General features: G+C 42.5%; 1 protein-coding gene across 1 annotated transcript in view; it reads left to right on the forward strand.

The window, feature by feature from the left end:
• The window catches only part of LOC109913498 (otoancorin), a 45,745-nt gene that overhangs the window by 7,043 nt on the left and 22,384 nt on the right, over positions 1–16,318 (forward strand). Inside the window, exons 8-16 of the mRNA XM_048609816.1 lie at positions 656–759; positions 846–952; positions 1,483–1,622; positions 1,798–1,921; positions 4,681–4,896; positions 7,169–7,336; positions 9,390–9,530; positions 12,347–12,402; positions 13,131–13,248. Coding sequence (XP_048465773.1) covers positions 656–759; positions 846–952; positions 1,483–1,622; positions 1,798–1,921; positions 4,681–4,896; positions 7,169–7,336; positions 9,390–9,530; positions 12,347–12,402; positions 13,131–13,248 — 1,174 coding nt within the window. The remainder of the gene's footprint in view (positions 1–655; positions 760–845; positions 953–1,482; positions 1,623–1,797; positions 1,922–4,680; positions 4,897–7,168; positions 7,337–9,389; positions 9,531–12,346; positions 12,403–13,130; positions 13,249–16,318) is intronic.

The following is a 16,318-nucleotide window of genomic DNA, read 5'->3' on the forward strand; positions in this document are numbered from 1 at the left end:
TTGTTTGTGGGAGCTTGCTATGTATAAATTGGCTGCCACATTTCCACATCACAACAGGGGGCTATACACCAAAAAAGTATTTAATTGGTTGTAAAGAATTTTGGGACATTTTGCTGTTGTGAAAGGTACCATAGAGATACAAGACTCTCTCTTTCCTCATTGTCATGCACTGACCTATAGCCTATTCCCATTGGTATTTTCCAAGAGTGAGAATGTAGTTAGAAAGTGCATCTTTAACATAAAGACAGTGGGCTGCGGATGAAATGTTTTGCTCCTCTGGTCAGCCTGACAGTAGGTTGTGAATTGTCAGCCATGGTTCAGAGTCTCACCTCTGAGTCAGAATGGTGTAGGTTCCAGCACCCTCCGAAGGATGGACCATATAACCCAGGCAACCAGTCTTGATGTAGTCCTGATACAGAGCCTCTGTCTGCTGTTATACCAGCCTCTTAGCCAACAATGTTCCTCGTTAACCAAATGTGTGAACTCAACTGACCAGACAAAAATCCAACCCTAGCAGTTTCTTTTGCTGTGAATGGATATTTAATGACTACAAAGCTCCATTTATTGACTTTTGCAGTTTCATCAATGATAAATCTTGCCTTCTGTGACTCATTTTGTATCCCTGTTGATAAAAGAATTACTCTGGTTCTTTCAGAACAACTGTTTTTAAGGAGCTCTATGACAAAATGGCTGCTCGCACACAAAGAGCGATATATGAATGGATGCGACAAACACTGCAGCGATCCTATAAACCACCTGGTAGGTTGACTTGAACTGGATGAATGGGCCCTTTCAAGAAAAGGATGGACTTTTCTCAGTGATGAATTTCATTCTCCGCAAAACAGGGCTGAGTGGATCAGGATCGTGGATCACTGCTGAGAACCTGTGGTTTCTGGGTCGATACATTGTTCACCTGCCCGTAGAGGAGATCCAGAAGATCAGCCTTAATGAGGTGAGTGAAAGGGGCTCAGAATGCAATCTGTAAAGCTTGACTCTTTTCCAAATTAGGCAAAATTAGTGAGGCTAGCAGGTGTGAAGGGGAAGAAAGGCCTATTCTTATTCCATGACTGCTTGTATCCTTTAAATGATCTCTGAAAGAGGCCGCTGGTTTGTGGAATAAAAATGAATGGCGTTACCCATCACCATTGTTCCAATGATTCTATTTCCACGCCCTTCTCCTCAACTGAATCAGTATGTGAAGACCAATGCAGGAGTTCATCTATCCCTGTTCACACCTATGCTTATATTAAAGAGGTTTACATTAGGGAGTAAAGATGGGGGTTGAACTGGAGACTAGAATTGGAGGGAGTGCCCTGATTTTGAAGGGTATACAGTTGCAGGAAGTTACAGTGATGGGGTAGCTTAAGGGGGGGTTGCTAATGTTGAGTGAACCTCTTAAAGGGTTGGCTGGGGTATCTGCGAAATGCCCATTCTAATTTACTGGGGGTGGGTGGTGTGTGTGTGTGTTTTCTTTAAACACAGATTCGACTGTTCATTAATTATGACAATGCGACAAAGCAGCTGGACTCAGTGTATGACATTACACCTGCCACTGCTAAAGCTTTCCAAGAAAGGATTGATGCCAGTGGGTTTGACTTGACCAACACTTCCACGGTGTACAGGTAAACAGCAGTTCCTTCACCTCACCCTACCCTCCAACCCGTCACTCAGACCAGCCCCTCCGCAATCCGATGTGACGTCCTGCTTCCCCTCTCTTACACACGATAGCACGTCTCGCTGTTGAGAATGTGACATGATTTAGTCGCACATGTTCAGTCACTTCCTGAACTTTTCCAGGCTCGGTCTTCTGGTCTGTTTCTTCGACAACATCCAGGAGCTGGACACTGGGGAGGCTCACAGTTTACTCCACCAGATGATAAAGTGCAACCGTCTGAAGGGATTCCAAGTTGCTGTGAGAAAGGTAGGACATTCCTTGGACACACACACAGGTATTTCTATAGGAAACCTGGGACCTTAAATACCAGAGCATCCAAGAAATCCGAAAAGAAATTTGGGAGAAGTTTCTGCTGGGGCTATTTTTCCTGGAGGGCCGGCAGCTGAGGGGTGACCTTCCATAAGTTTATAAAATCATGAGGGGCATGGATAGGGTGAATATTCAAGGTCTTTTCCCCAGGGTAAGGGAGTCCAAAAATAGAGGGGTGAGAGGGGAAAGATTTAAAAAGGACCCAAGGGGTAACATTTTCATGCAAAGGCTGAGATGATGTTGGGTACACTTACAACATTTAAAAGGCATCTGGATGGGTATATGAATAGGAAGGGTTTAGAGGGATATGGGCCAAATGCTGGCAAACGGGAGTAGGTTAATTTAAGATATCTGGTCGGCATGGACGAGTTTGACTGAAGGATCTGATTCCGTGCTGTATACCCCTATGATTCTGACTCTGTTTATACAGAGAGTGGTTTTAGTTGTGACGAGCAGCATGTCGGTGCAGGCTTGGAGGGCCGAAGGGCCTGTTCCTGTACTGTAATTTTCTTTGTTCTTTGGTGAAAATGGGCAATTCACTACCGCAAAGAGTAATGATGATGTACAGTATAGATATGTTCAAGCGGAAACTAGATAAACAATGAGGGAGAAAGGAATGGCTGACAAGGCTGAACAATGAGATGAAGAATGGGTGTGAGAACGCAGATGTATGCACCAGTATGGATGGGTTGGGCTGAATGGCCTATTATTGTGCTGTATTTTGCCCTTCACCCCTCATTTCATCCTCCTCTTTATCCGCTATAGACTCCTATTGATTCCAGGTGTTTGCGAGAGTTGTATAATGATGTTGGAGTGAATTCCACTTGCCACTACAAACACATTTTACCACAATAAGTATCTCAAAGAGATATTTGGAGACACTTGGGAACACTTTCAACTTCTGCCCCAGTAGAGGCATGTCATCTTCTCTGAACATCCACCAATGGTCTATTCAGGGTGTTTATAGATTAAAAAACACAAAGCACTGCGGATGCTGGAAATCAGAAACAAAAATAAGATTGCTGGAGAAACTCAGCAGGTCTGGCAGCATCTGTAGAGAAAAAGCAATGTTAACATTTTGGATTCAGTGCTCCTTCTTCAGGACGTTATGCACAAGGTGTTTATAGATTCTCAGCTCAGAAATCTAGACAGATTCAGAAATGACTGTTTCCCCTTTCGAGACTCCATGGATATTACTGTTGTCTCGGCGTCTGAAGCTCATGGTTTCAAGGCCCATTCTAAAAGATGAGCATGATCTCTAACTGACGATCTCAGTGCAGGACTGAGACAGTGCTGCACTATTAGAGATGCCACTTTTGGATGTGATGTTAAACTGAGAACCCATCTGTCCCCACAATGAGTGTGAAAATTTCCATTGCACTATTTTGAAAAAGGAGCGGTGTAGTTCTTCCCGATATCCTGCTCTTTATTGGTCCTTCAACCAACAGATTCACTGGTCATTATCACATTGTTATTTGTGGGAGCTTGCTATGCACAAAGTGGCTGTTAAGTTTCCTACATTTTAATGGTGACCAGACTTCAAAAGATACATAATTGTTGTACTTTGCAAAATTTCTAAGGTTATGATGGTGCTATGTAGATGCAATTTTTAAATTTTAATTTTTGTCAATGTCCTTATGAGAGTGTGTGCTGGAAACGGGCCGATCTCTATTTGGCAGTTATTGGAGGAACTCTAATAGGCTTCAGTACCCTCCCCAATCCTGAGAGTGGGGAAGGAGCAATCATTGTTTTGTTCCAGGCTACCATTGCTGGAGCCTCTGCTGGAGAGCTTACAGCTGGTGACAAAATGAATCCTTTGTGATGAATAACTTGGCCAAATAACCCATTGACACTGACAGATATACCAGAGCATTGCTCATTTCGTTAAGCAGGAGGCCAGCAAGTGGCAACAGCTACAGAGGATAATGTTGTCTGGCACACATCCATATTTAAACAACAACAATTTGTATTTATATAGCACCTTTTAATGTGGTAAAACACTTGCAGAATGTTTGCAAGAGTGATATCAAGCAAAATTTGACACCTACCCACACAGGGAAACATTAGGACAAGAGATCAAGAGCTTAGCCTAAGAGTTAGGTTTTAAGGAGCATCTTTGTATTTGGAATTCCCTTTCTCAAAAGGCAGTGGATACAGAATATTTAAAGATTTTAAGGCAGAGTTGGATAGATCATTGATTACCAAAAAGATAAAGGATTATCGGGGGTATGCAGGAATGTAGAGTTGAGGTTAAAATCAGATCAGCCAGGATCTTATTTGAATGATGGAGCAGGTTTGAAGGACCGAGTGGCCTACTCTTCCTCTTTGTCTGTCTTTGTGAAAGAGAGGAGGAAAGGTTTAGGGTGGGAATTCCTGAGCTTTGGGGTAAAGCCACCAATGGTGAAGTGAATAAAATTAGGGATGTTAAAAAGGCCAGAATTAGAGGAGCGAAGGGGTTTACAAGTTTGGTTCTGAGGATTACAGAAAGTGAAAGGGGAGAGGCCTTGAAGGAATTTGAAAACAAAGACAAGGCATTGCCAGACTGTACGTCAGTGAGCACTTGAAACATCCTTTTTGCTCAGTATGGAACCCTCCAGTAAGTTTTGCCGCTTTGACGGCACTGTTAATGAGGCCAAATTGGACTTTGCAATGGCAGAAACTTGATTCTGTACATTTCTTTCTTTTTTTTCTTTCAGTTGAAATCCCAGCTCCTGGAATTAGTCCTAAAAAACCAGACCCTGAATGAATCCTTGGACTCCATCTCAGATGCAATTGCTGGGCTGTCTTTCACGCAGCTTGAGTCATTGTCCCCACAAGCTGTGCGGAGCGCCATTTCCGTTCTAAGGACAGTAACCGGGTGGACAAAGAGCCAGATGATCATCCTCATCGACAAATTTATTGGCGACAGTAAGGTGAATAGTGGCCCAATTGGGGAACTCGTATAGGCCTGCATCTTAAGGAGTGAACCCTTGTCTTTTGAATTTTGAGAAAATACAGAGAATGGCTATATGGAATTTGATTCCATCGATGTATGGGTCAGTAACTGGAGGACACTGGGCTGAGTTTCACCAGAATTTGGCCAAGTGTCAATTTTGGAGAGGTTTGGAGAGCGGTTCCCTTCATGAGAGGCTGCAGCATTGATCTGGCCACAGGGAAATGAGAGAGTGTGATCTGGCACAAATGTCACAGCCTTGATACATTTGTAGGTTGAAGATTGAGAGTCCCTGGGGTGTTCTTGGAAGGAGCCAGCTACGTGCTAAATGTAGCTCAGCTGTCACCTTGACAACGACTGGGATAGGATAGCCACTCACTCTGTGGTGTCACAGGTCCTGCTTCCTGACCTGGTTCTGTGATATTACTGAGAATATGAGAGTGCTCAAGGATATGGACATCATGTCACTTGCAGGGTCCTGAGTGATGATGTTTTAAACTGTGCGGCCTTGCAAGGTCCATGCATGGGTGCCAGTGCATCAGCACATATGCAGAGCCTGCCAGCAGCTGCATGGCTGTGCAGCCACACTGCTTGGAGGTCACGGGACACCCTCAACCTGCAGCAACACTGCACCCCTCTCACCTGGAGGAACTGGAATTCATGCCCCTCCGCCATCCCTCCCCCCTCCCCGGCACATCCTGAGGGGATCTTCCTGTCTAACGTCTTTATGTAGAGGCTGTTCAACATCCACTGGAGAGGGTGTAGTTGGGCCTGGGTTTGCACTGGACCAGCTGTGTTCCTCCTCAATTTCATTGCATCACAGTAACAGTGATGCTAACCCCTGCTCTGGCTGGACCCATTTCCAATGACCCAATGTGGGAAATATCAGAAAAAAACAACTGATCCTTAGTAATGTGAGCAGTCAACATTCACCCCTCCCACAAATAACAGCTTAGCATTCTCCTGCACTCAGTGGAACATTGAGGACTCCAACAAGGAGCACCATTGAACACCCCTAAATGGAACTTTGACATAGAAACCTTCTTCTGATAAATCAACACAAGTCCTGTCACAAAAACATAGGAATTATACAATACTTAGAATCTCCCAAGACAACCTCCTCCCAGGCCCGTATCACATAAGAAAGGCATCGTTGTAGAGAAGAGCAGGTTGGCAAACACTTACAGTTCAAGTTGGGAGAGAAATTGGTTCAGTTGCCCCTGTGCAGGGCAGCCTGTGCATTATCTTTGTGCTTTGTGGCCTGCGTGGTCACCTGGGATTACATCTGCTTGGTGGAGATGACTGTCTTCGGTCTGTAATGGCCAATGATATGATGCTGTGATTACAGATGACTTCAGCCTGCACTGTGAAAGTATCTGATTAATGCAGCCGCACCTTGAAGGGCTTCATGTCCCTCACAAGTGCAGCCCATTCCTCAGATGGGAAAGACCACTCAATCTACTTGTGGTTGCAGCTATTCTCTATTTTGCCTGCACATTTATGATTCGCATGAGTACTGAAGGCAATGCAGGTCACACTTGGCACAGTTAGTCTCAGGATCAATCTGGTAATCAAGACCCCCTGCACCTGCCCCAAACCTTCATTTTTTTTTGTTCTGGACTGATTTTTGTGCAGTTCTCTGACTGACTTCATGAAAATCCCCTGCATGTTTGAGCTGGACCTGCAGGCCCACTCTCCCTGGATTGTAGTGATACTGATCCTGTGATCAGCCCAAGCTGATGCATGCAAACAGACCTTTTGTTGTTCACGAATGAAGCTCTCATCTCGCCGTTGGTAAATGGGACTTTTGGTCTCAAGATTGAGAAGCTACTTGCTGGCCATTTCGCGCAATTTTCCCAGCTCTCTCACCAGTGCCCATGTCATCCATTACCTGGGAAAGATTCAACCCACAGCTTTCAAATAATTGGCAATTGTCTTACACAGCAAGTTGCTCCTGGAATGTGCTGCCCCGATGAGCTGTGGAATCTGATTCAACATCAACTTTCAACAGCGATAAATTAAAAGAAAGGAAAAACAATTCTGTAGGGGTATGAGGAACAAGCAGGGGATGTAACAATAGATAGACCTTTCAAAAAAAAACTAGCAGAGGTTTGATGGACTGAATGGTCTCCGTGCTAGTTGTATTATTTTATGGTGATGTGAAACAGTCAATGAGATGTTGAACTCCAAGGGAAGGGCATGTTTTCAGTGGGATTTCTGTATCTCTTTGTTTTATTCTCTCCACTTTGCAGCAGTTGTCGCTGTTTAACATCAGCCAGTTGGGTGAGCTAATGTTGGGAGTCAGTGCAGGCTTGTTGTACAACATGAGTGCCGAGGATCTCGTTCAGGCTGTGAGAGGCACACTGTCTGATCATGCAGCACAGCTCTCTCCAGTCCAACGCATGGTGGTGGTCTCTAAGGTAATCTGTAATCTTTTATCTCAGAATTGTCCTACTTAATTATCAAGTCATATACTCAGAAACAGGCCTGCCCGTCCAACTCATCTGCACCAATCAGACATCCCAATCTGACCTGGTCCCATTTGCCAGCATTTCGCCCATATCCCTCTTAAACCCTTCCTATTCATATATCCATCCAGATACCTTCCAAATGTTGTAATTGTACCCGCCTCCACCATCTCCTCTGGTAGCTCATTCCATACATGCACGACACTCTGTGTGAAAATATTACCTCTCGGGTCCTTTTTAAACTTTCCCCTCTCACTTAAAACCTATGTCCTCTGGTTTTGGACTCCCCCACACTGGAAAAAGACCTTGACTATTCTTCCTATCCATGCCCCTTAGGATTTTATAAACTTCTAAAAGGTCACCCCTCAGCCTCCAACGCTCCACTGAAAATAGCCCCAGCCCTTTTAGCCTCTCCCTACAGCTCAAACCTTCCAACCCTGGCAGCATCTTTGTAAATGTATTCTGCATCCTTTCAAGTTTAACATCTTTTCTATGCAAGTGCAACCAGAATTGAATGCAGTATTCCAAAAGTGGCCTCACCAATGTCCGGAATAGCTGCAACACGACGTCCCAATTCCTATACTCAATGTTATGACAAATGAAGGCAAGTGTGTCAAATGCCATCTTCACCACGTTGTCTACCTGTGATGCTACTTTCAAGGAACTATGCACCTGCACCCCTAGGTCATCTGTTTGGCAACACACCCCAGAGCCCTACCATTAACCGTATAAGTCCTGCCCTGGTTTGCCTTTCCAAAATGCAATACCTCACTGTTTTCAAAATTAAACTCCATCTGCCACTCTTCAGCCCATTGGCCCATCTGGTCGAGGTCCTGTTGTACTCTGAGATACTCTTCTTCTTTATCTATTAGACCACCTATTTTGGTATCATTGCAAACTTACTAACCATGCCTGCTATATGTACATCCAAATAATTTATATAAATGATGAAAAGCAGTGGATCCAGCACCAATCTTTGTGGCACACCACTGATCACAAGCATTCAGTCCAAAAAACAGCCGTCAAACACCACCTTCTATCTCCTACCTTTGAGCCAATTTTATATCCACTTGGTTAGCTCCCCCTGGATCCCATGTGATCTAACCTTACTAACCAGTCTATTCTTGCTTGTGTTCAGTTGTTGGTTGGTTCGCCGAGCTGACTGGTTTTCGTGCAAACATTTCATCTCCCTTCTAGCTGACATCCTCAGTGCTGCCTAGACTCTGTTGAACCGCTATTGTTCTGTCTCGTTCTGAATTTATATGGTCCAGTCTGCCATGGTAAGTAGTCCTGTTTCCAGTTTTGTACTGTAGTGGGACCTAGATGGGGTTTATTTCAACATGTTTGTTTATCGCACCAGTAGTTGAAAACCAGGCCTCCAGGAATTCTCGTGCTTGTCTTTGTCTCGCTTGTCCTAGTATTGTAACATGGTCCAAGTTAAACTGATGTCCTTCTGTGTCAGAGTAAATAGAAACGAGGGAGAGTTGGTCGTGCTGTTTTGCTGCGAGTTGGTGTTTGTGTATCCTGGTGGCGAGTTTCCTGCCCGTCTGTCCTATGTAGTGTTTCTCACAGTTGCTGCGTCCATACCATGCATAGAAGGACATTAATTTAACTGGGACAATGTTGCAGTACTTGGACAAGCGAGACAAAGACAAGCAGGAGAATTCCTGGAGGCCTGGTTTTCAACTACTGGTGCGATAAACAAACATGTTGAAATAGACCCCATCTATGTACCACTACGGTACAAAACCAGAAACAGGACTAGTTACCATGGCAGACCGGACCATATAAATTCAGAGTGGGACAGAACAACAGTGCTTCAACAGAGTCTAGACAGCACTGAAGATGGCACCTAGAAGGGAGATGAAATGTTTGCATGAAAACCAGTCAGCTCGGCGAACCAACCAACAACTCCAGCCACAACCCGAGCTACAGATCTTCGCTAAAACATTGCTTGTGTTCAGTTTTTCTTCTTTTGATCTTGAGCACTTACTCTGATTTACAGATGGTCGAAACCATGGATATCTCTTCCGTGTTGGACCTGTTGAATGGGTCGTTCTTGAAAGAGCTGTCTCTCTCCAACCTGCTTAAAGTGAAGGACTACAATATTACTCGGCTTGACCACAAAGAGCTGAGGAGAAGTCAGGTTTGTTTGCCACCTTAACCTATGGCTTAAACATCATCTTAATATCTTGTAACTGAGCTGTGAATTTGTAAAGAGAACAAGATGGAGAACAGTGTTCAAAGTTATGAAAAAAATCATTCACAAGTGGGATTGGGCCTGTAATACCCTAGTTCCTATTTCAGCTTTACTTTGTTGTGTTTTCTGGATTTCCACAGTCCTGTTTGGCTGGGAACAGTTTCCCTATATGAGCCTGCTCCTCTGCTGTTTTAGACATGTTTTGTGACCTTAAACATGAATTAGAAACTGGCATAGCGATTTAGGCTTTTGAGTCTGCTCCACCATTTAACAAGATCAAGGCCATTCTGATTGTAACCTTAAATCCGCGTGCCCTCTTACCCCCAAAAGCCTCTCACCCCCTTGCTTAACAAGAATCTATTGACTTTCATTGTAAAAACATTCAGAGGTTCGGCTTCCACCATATTTTTGGGAAGCCAGTTCCAAAGACACTGACTAAAAGAAATGTCACTTCTCAATTTTAATTTGGCAACACAGATTTTATTTAAACAGTGATCCTACTTCTAGGTTCTTTCAGAAGAGGAAACATTCTCTCCACATCTACCCTGTAAAGATCCCTCATGATCTTATTAAATCATCTCTAACTCTTCTTAATCCCAGTGGATACCATTCCGAGCCTGTCCACTCTTTCTTTGGAAGATAAACCCCTCCATTCCAGGTATTAGTCTAGTAAACCTTTTATGAACTGCCTCCAAAGCACTAATATCCTTTCTTTAAGTAAGGTGACCACTGACATGCACAGTACTTCAGATGCAGTCTCATCGGTGTCCTGTATAATTGAGGCATAACCTCCCTACGTTTACATTCAATCATTTTCATGATAAATGATAACATTCTATTAGCATTCCTAATTACTTGCTGTACCTGCATACTAACCTTTTGCAATTCGTGCATGAGGTTACCCAGATTCTTCTGCATTACCGAGACCTGCAATCTCTCAACATTATAGAAAATGTACTTTTATTTTATTCTTCTTGCAGAAATGAATAATTTCACATCTTCCCAAATGATACTCCTTTTGCTACATCTTTGCCTCACTTAGCCCATATATATTTTTTGTTGCCTTATTATGCCTTCTTCACAACTTACTTTTCTACTTTGTGTTGGCAGCAAATTTGGCAAACATGCCTTGCGACCTGTCATCTAAGTAGTTTGCACAAATTGTAAACTGTTGAGGTCCCAGCACCAACCTCTGTCGCACAACGCTCATTTCATCTTACGAACTAGGAAAAAAGGCCCATTTTTGCCCATTCTCTGCTTCCTGTTCACCAGCCAATCTTCTCCATGCTATTCCCTAGACTATAAGCTTTTATTGCCTGCAGTAACCTTTAATGTGGCACTTTGTCAAATGCCTTCATCCAAAGCACGTTATCTCCTCAAAGAATTTCAACAGATTCATCACAAAAAATAGTTGACTGCTTAATTACCTTGAACTGATCCAAGACCCTGCTATAATTCAATAATAATTCTAACATTTGCTTTATGATGGATCTTGAACTAACTAGCCTATAGTTTCCTGCTTTCTGTCTCCCATTCTTTTTGAATAAAGGAGTTACATTCACTATCTTCCAATCTAATGGGACCGTTCCCAGATCCAGGGAGTTTTGGAAAATTAAAACCAATGCATTAATTATCTCATGAGCCACTTCTTTTAAGACCCTAGGATGAAGTCCTTCAGGACCTGAGCACTTGTCAGCCTGAGCTGTGGATGCAATGGCCTAGTGTGTTATTGCTAAACTATTAATCCAGAAACTCAGCTAATGTTCTAGGGCACTGGGATCAAGTTCCACTAAGGCAGATAGTGGAATTTGAATTCAGTAAAGAATCTGGAATTAGGAGTCTAATGATGTCCATGAAACCTTTGTCAATTTTGGAAAAAGCCATCTAGTTCACTCAGGTCCTTTAAGGAAAGAAATCTATCATCCTTACCTGGTCTGGCCGACATGTCACTCCAGAAACGTGGTTGATTCTTAACTGCCCTTTGGGCAATTAGAAATGGTCAATAATGCTGCCCATATAGAGACACCCACATCCTGAAAGTGAACAAAAAAAAGCTCAAACAATTTAGACAATATCACTTCTTTAGTGATTGTGGTTTTTCTTGGTTCCTCCTTCCCTTCCATTTCCTGATTTATTGTGGCTTCTGTTTTGTGACCTTGTTTCTGAAAGGGTCACCAACATTCCTGGATTGGCCTGGAGTCACCACGAATGAATCTGCTGGGACACTGCGCTGAGTATCAGCCCCAGAAGACACAGAAAGCTGTTTTTTTAAAAAAAGTGTTTTCTCCCCCACTCGCTATCATTGATGACTTTTCTGTTGGTCATAAAAACATCTGAGATTCGGTGGATGGGAAGTGATTGCTCAGCTGATCAGGTCAGGAAGAGTCTATTTACTTCCAATTGGAAAGTGGGACACTGTGAAGAGTCATCTGGTGACCAACAGTGGGAATGAAGATAAATGGGATTTGGGTGGTTGGTAGATCATGTGATGGTGAAACTGCCAAGAGTACGTCTAATCAGAGTTGACGACAACGCAACTGCTAGACAGGAGGACCCTGGACAATCCAGTGAGTTGAGAAATTCTGCTGCTGGGGTTGGGAGGTGTAAGCCGTTTCCACGTTCCTCACCACAACCCAGTGTAAAGTTCACCAGTAAAATGAGGGAGAGAAGAGAGCATGAACTTTGGATTCGCTGGCCTGTCTTCTTTCTGCTGGTAATGAGTTATCAGCAGTTTGCTCACTGACCCTCTTTATTGTTTGCAGGCTTTGTATCTTTACAATGTGGTGTCTGTTGGAAAGCCTGGCAGTGAAATAATCAGGTAATTAATCGTTTTACAAAAAGAAAAATACATTCCTGATAATCTCTCTCCAAAGCCTCATGGAACTCTTGACTGAGGAAGATAACTGCACAGATAGGGAAAAAAATTAATTACTTCTGGATTAGCATGTGTTATATTGTAACAATTTTTTAAACTCCTATTTGTGTGTTTCCCGGTTTATCTCTCTCATGCTGTATGTGGGGTTTCTTTCAACTTGTGTGTGTTAAATGCTAAGAAGATCAGCTTTCTCCCACTGGGGAGAACTCCCCTTTTCTCCAAGATAACGGTTGCTGTGTCCTGAATATCCAGCTGAGGTGCTAGCCTGGTTTCAAATGCCACCTTAAAAAGAAGACACATCCAACTATTTTCTGAAGAAGGGTCTAGGCCCGAAACGTCAGCCTTCCTGCTCCTCTGATGCTGCTTGGCCTGCTGTGTTCATCCATCTCTACACCTTGTTATCTCAGATTCTCCAGCATCTGCAGTTCCTACTATCTCTGAAACAATTCACATCCAACAAGAGCAGCATTCCCTCAGTGCTGCCCTCCCTGGTTATTCATTTCATTTGCTGTTTGCAGGCTCTTGCAGTGCACGGCATGGGTTGCTGGTCTTTATTACAATAGTGACTACATTTCTTGTTCATTCAGGTGGCTGTGCAGTGTCGAAGCTATGATGCAAATGTGGGCTCCTGCTCGTGTTTCACCCATTTCTGCTATTTCCTGTTTTCTCAGTTTCAGAGAGTTCGTGAAAGGTTTAACCTGTGAACAAATCCAATCCTTTGACAACACAACCTTTCTCCCCGTTGCTGAAGTTTTTAAAAGTAACCTAGACCTTCTGTCACCCCATCAGGTAACCAATGCAATACACCTGAACTAAATAACTTACATTTATGTAGCATCTTTCACAGTGGTTAATAGGTGAAAAAATACCATGGGTGATTTGGTGATGAGTAAACAAAGGTTTTGTTGTGTGTGAGAGCATTTCTGGATATAAAAAAAGAAAAATAGAACCCTTCATAATCTCAGGATGACCCAAAGAATTTTACAGTCCATTGAGGCACTTCCTGAAACATTGTTAATGTTGAGATGTAGGAAATGTGGCAGTTGCTTTACACACAGCAAGATTTCAAAAACACCAATGAAGTAGATGACCAAATAAGGCGTTAGTTGAGGAATAGTTGTTGACCAGAACAGCAAGAAAAAACTTGCCTGCTCTTTGAAACAATGAAGTACTGTAGAAAAAAATTATGCCCACTCCCAAGAGCTTAACAGGAGCCTCAGTTTAACATTTTAATTGAAGGATGGTATCTCTAACAGTATTGTAATTCTTCAGTACTAACCCTCCTAAAGTGCAGTGCTGCCTCACTACTGAGCATCTGACAGTACAGCACCTCCTCTGTACTGTGCCTCTGACATTGCTTTCTGAATCTGAGATGCATAGCCAACCTGTGATCCATTTATTGCAAAAACTCTTGCTTATAGCTTCAATGTTTCACTTGAAAGTGTTTCAATTATAACACCATGAACCTGCTTAACAAACCAACTTCATATCCTGATGTTGTGACCAAAATTTGTTTCTTAACTAATATCACACAAAAAAAAATCAGTCAGTAATAATTTTATAGTTGGTGTGATTTTGCATTTTTCTTACAGAATTCATTACTATTCCATCGGTTACGAAGTGTCCTGAGACCATAAGAAATAGGAACAGGAGTAGACTGCTTGTCTCCTTAAGCCATTCAATAGGATCATGGCTGGTCCGACATTTCTCACATCCATTTTCCTGCATTTTCCCCAAAACCTTTGATTCCCCAACAGATCAAAAATCTATCTATCTCAGCCTTAACTATACACAAGGATTCTTCCCTCACAGCATGATGAGGAGTTCCAAAGACACACAACCCTCTGAGAGAAGAATTTCCTCCTCACCTCAGTCTTAGATGTCTTGACGTGAATGTTCTTGTACACTTGAGGGACATTAATGTTGGAGGTTGACATGACCTGTGCTGTTAGAATAAGCCAATGCATTTGCTTACTGTGCCATGGATGAACTTAAGGGATTCCCTTGGAGGCACATTGTATCATACAATGCATGAATGGCCTGTTCAGCTAGTTTTAAGATTACCTTTGCTAAGGTGAGCGCTGAGGCAGACTAACTGGTTCGAATGTGATAAACTAAGTGAGCAGCCGATGGTGCAGATACATATTGCTTGCTCTGAAGTTATAGAATCGTAAACAGAAGGAAGCCATTCAGCCCCTCAGTCCTAAATGAGCTCTTTGAAGAACCTATCCCATTAGTCGATGCTAAGTTTCCCTTTTTAAGTATATATCCAATTCCATGACACCATTTTGAGGAAGGATGTGGGGTTATCCCTATTATCCTGGCCAATATTTATCCCTCATTCAACATCAATAAAAAATCTATCATGGTTATTTTCACATTTTTGTTTGTGGGAGCTGGTTGTGTGAAAATTGGCCATTGTGTTTCCTCCAATTGTGGCCACTCTTCAAAAATCATCATTCACTATCATTTGGGGCACCCCTTGGTTATATAAGGCTATATCATTGCAAGTATTTGTTTTTAGAATGGTATTATTAAATTTGGGGCTTTCTGGCTATCAGGAGATGTGTTAGTGTAATGTGTTATAGTGAAGCTGGAAGACCTGAGATGCAGTAATCACTGAACCTCCAATTGACGATGGCGGATTACTTATGGGATAGCCCCTAATGTTGGGTTGGGATTCCCATGTCATCGCACTGTCTCCTGCCTTTGCCCAGAGTGGAATTAAAGACAAGTGAGTATCCCACTTGGATGTGTTGTGTAAGTGATTTAGAAGTTTTCTTTGTCTAAATTTTCTTCATCAATATATAGATGTACCACTAATGAAGGAGCAAAACTTGACCTTCTTTTAGGAAATAAGGCAGGGCAAGTGACTGAAGTGTTGGTAGTGGGAGAGCACTTTGGGACCAGTGCTTATAACCTGGCATGGTCTGGAGACAAGGCCCAGTTTGGACTGGAGGGTAGGTGCCAATGTGGTCTGGGTTGGAAGGCTGCTGTTCTGAACTTTTATTTCTGCAATGCTGGACTTTTTATATCTCTGTTTTCTCATATCTTGTAACTGAAGAAGCTGTACCTATGTGCATTTGTACCTAAACTCTTGCTGTAAGTGGCGACGTTTAAACTTTTCACTGTAATCATGTGACAATAAAGCTAATTCAATTCAATTCATAATTCTGTTAGTTTTTAAATTGTTATGGAAAAGGATAGGGCTTCTATAAAAGTTAAAGTTCTTAATTGGAGTAAGACAAATTTGACAGTATGGTACAGGAACTTTCAAAAGTTGATTGGAGTAAACTGTTCACAATATACTGGCAAGACTGATAAGTGGGAGGCTTTCAAAAGTGAAATAATGAGAATTCAGAGGGATTATGTTCCTGTTAGAGCAAAGGGTAAGGCTGGTAAGATTAAGGAACAATGGATGAATAAAGATATTGAGGCTCTGGCCAAAAATAGAAAGGAGGCATATGTTAGGTATAGACAACTGGGATCAAGTGAATCTCTTGCAGACTATAAGGAGTGTAGTGGCAGTCTTAAAAGAGAAATCAGGAGGGCAAGAAGAGGATATGAGATAGCCTTGGCAGATAAGGTTAAAGATAATCCAAAGATATTCTACAAGTACTTTAAGAGCGAAAGAGCAACTAGGGAGAGAATAGGGCTCCTTAAAGATCAACAAGGTCATCTTTTTGTTAAGCCTCAAGAGATTGGAGAGATACTAAATGAATATTTAATGTCAGTTTTTACTGCGGAGAAAGAAATGGAAGCTAGAGAACTAAGGGAAATAAATAATGATGTCTTGAAAACAGTCCACATTACAGAAGAGGAGGTGATGGAGGTCTTAAAAAAAGAAAGGTGGATAAAT

This window comes from Rhincodon typus, chromosome 21 (genome assembly GCF_021869965.1).
Source record: "Rhincodon typus isolate 14 chromosome 21, sRhiTyp1.1, whole genome shotgun sequence".
NCBI classification, from domain to species: domain Eukaryota; kingdom Metazoa; phylum Chordata; class Chondrichthyes; order Orectolobiformes; family Rhincodontidae; genus Rhincodon; species Rhincodon typus.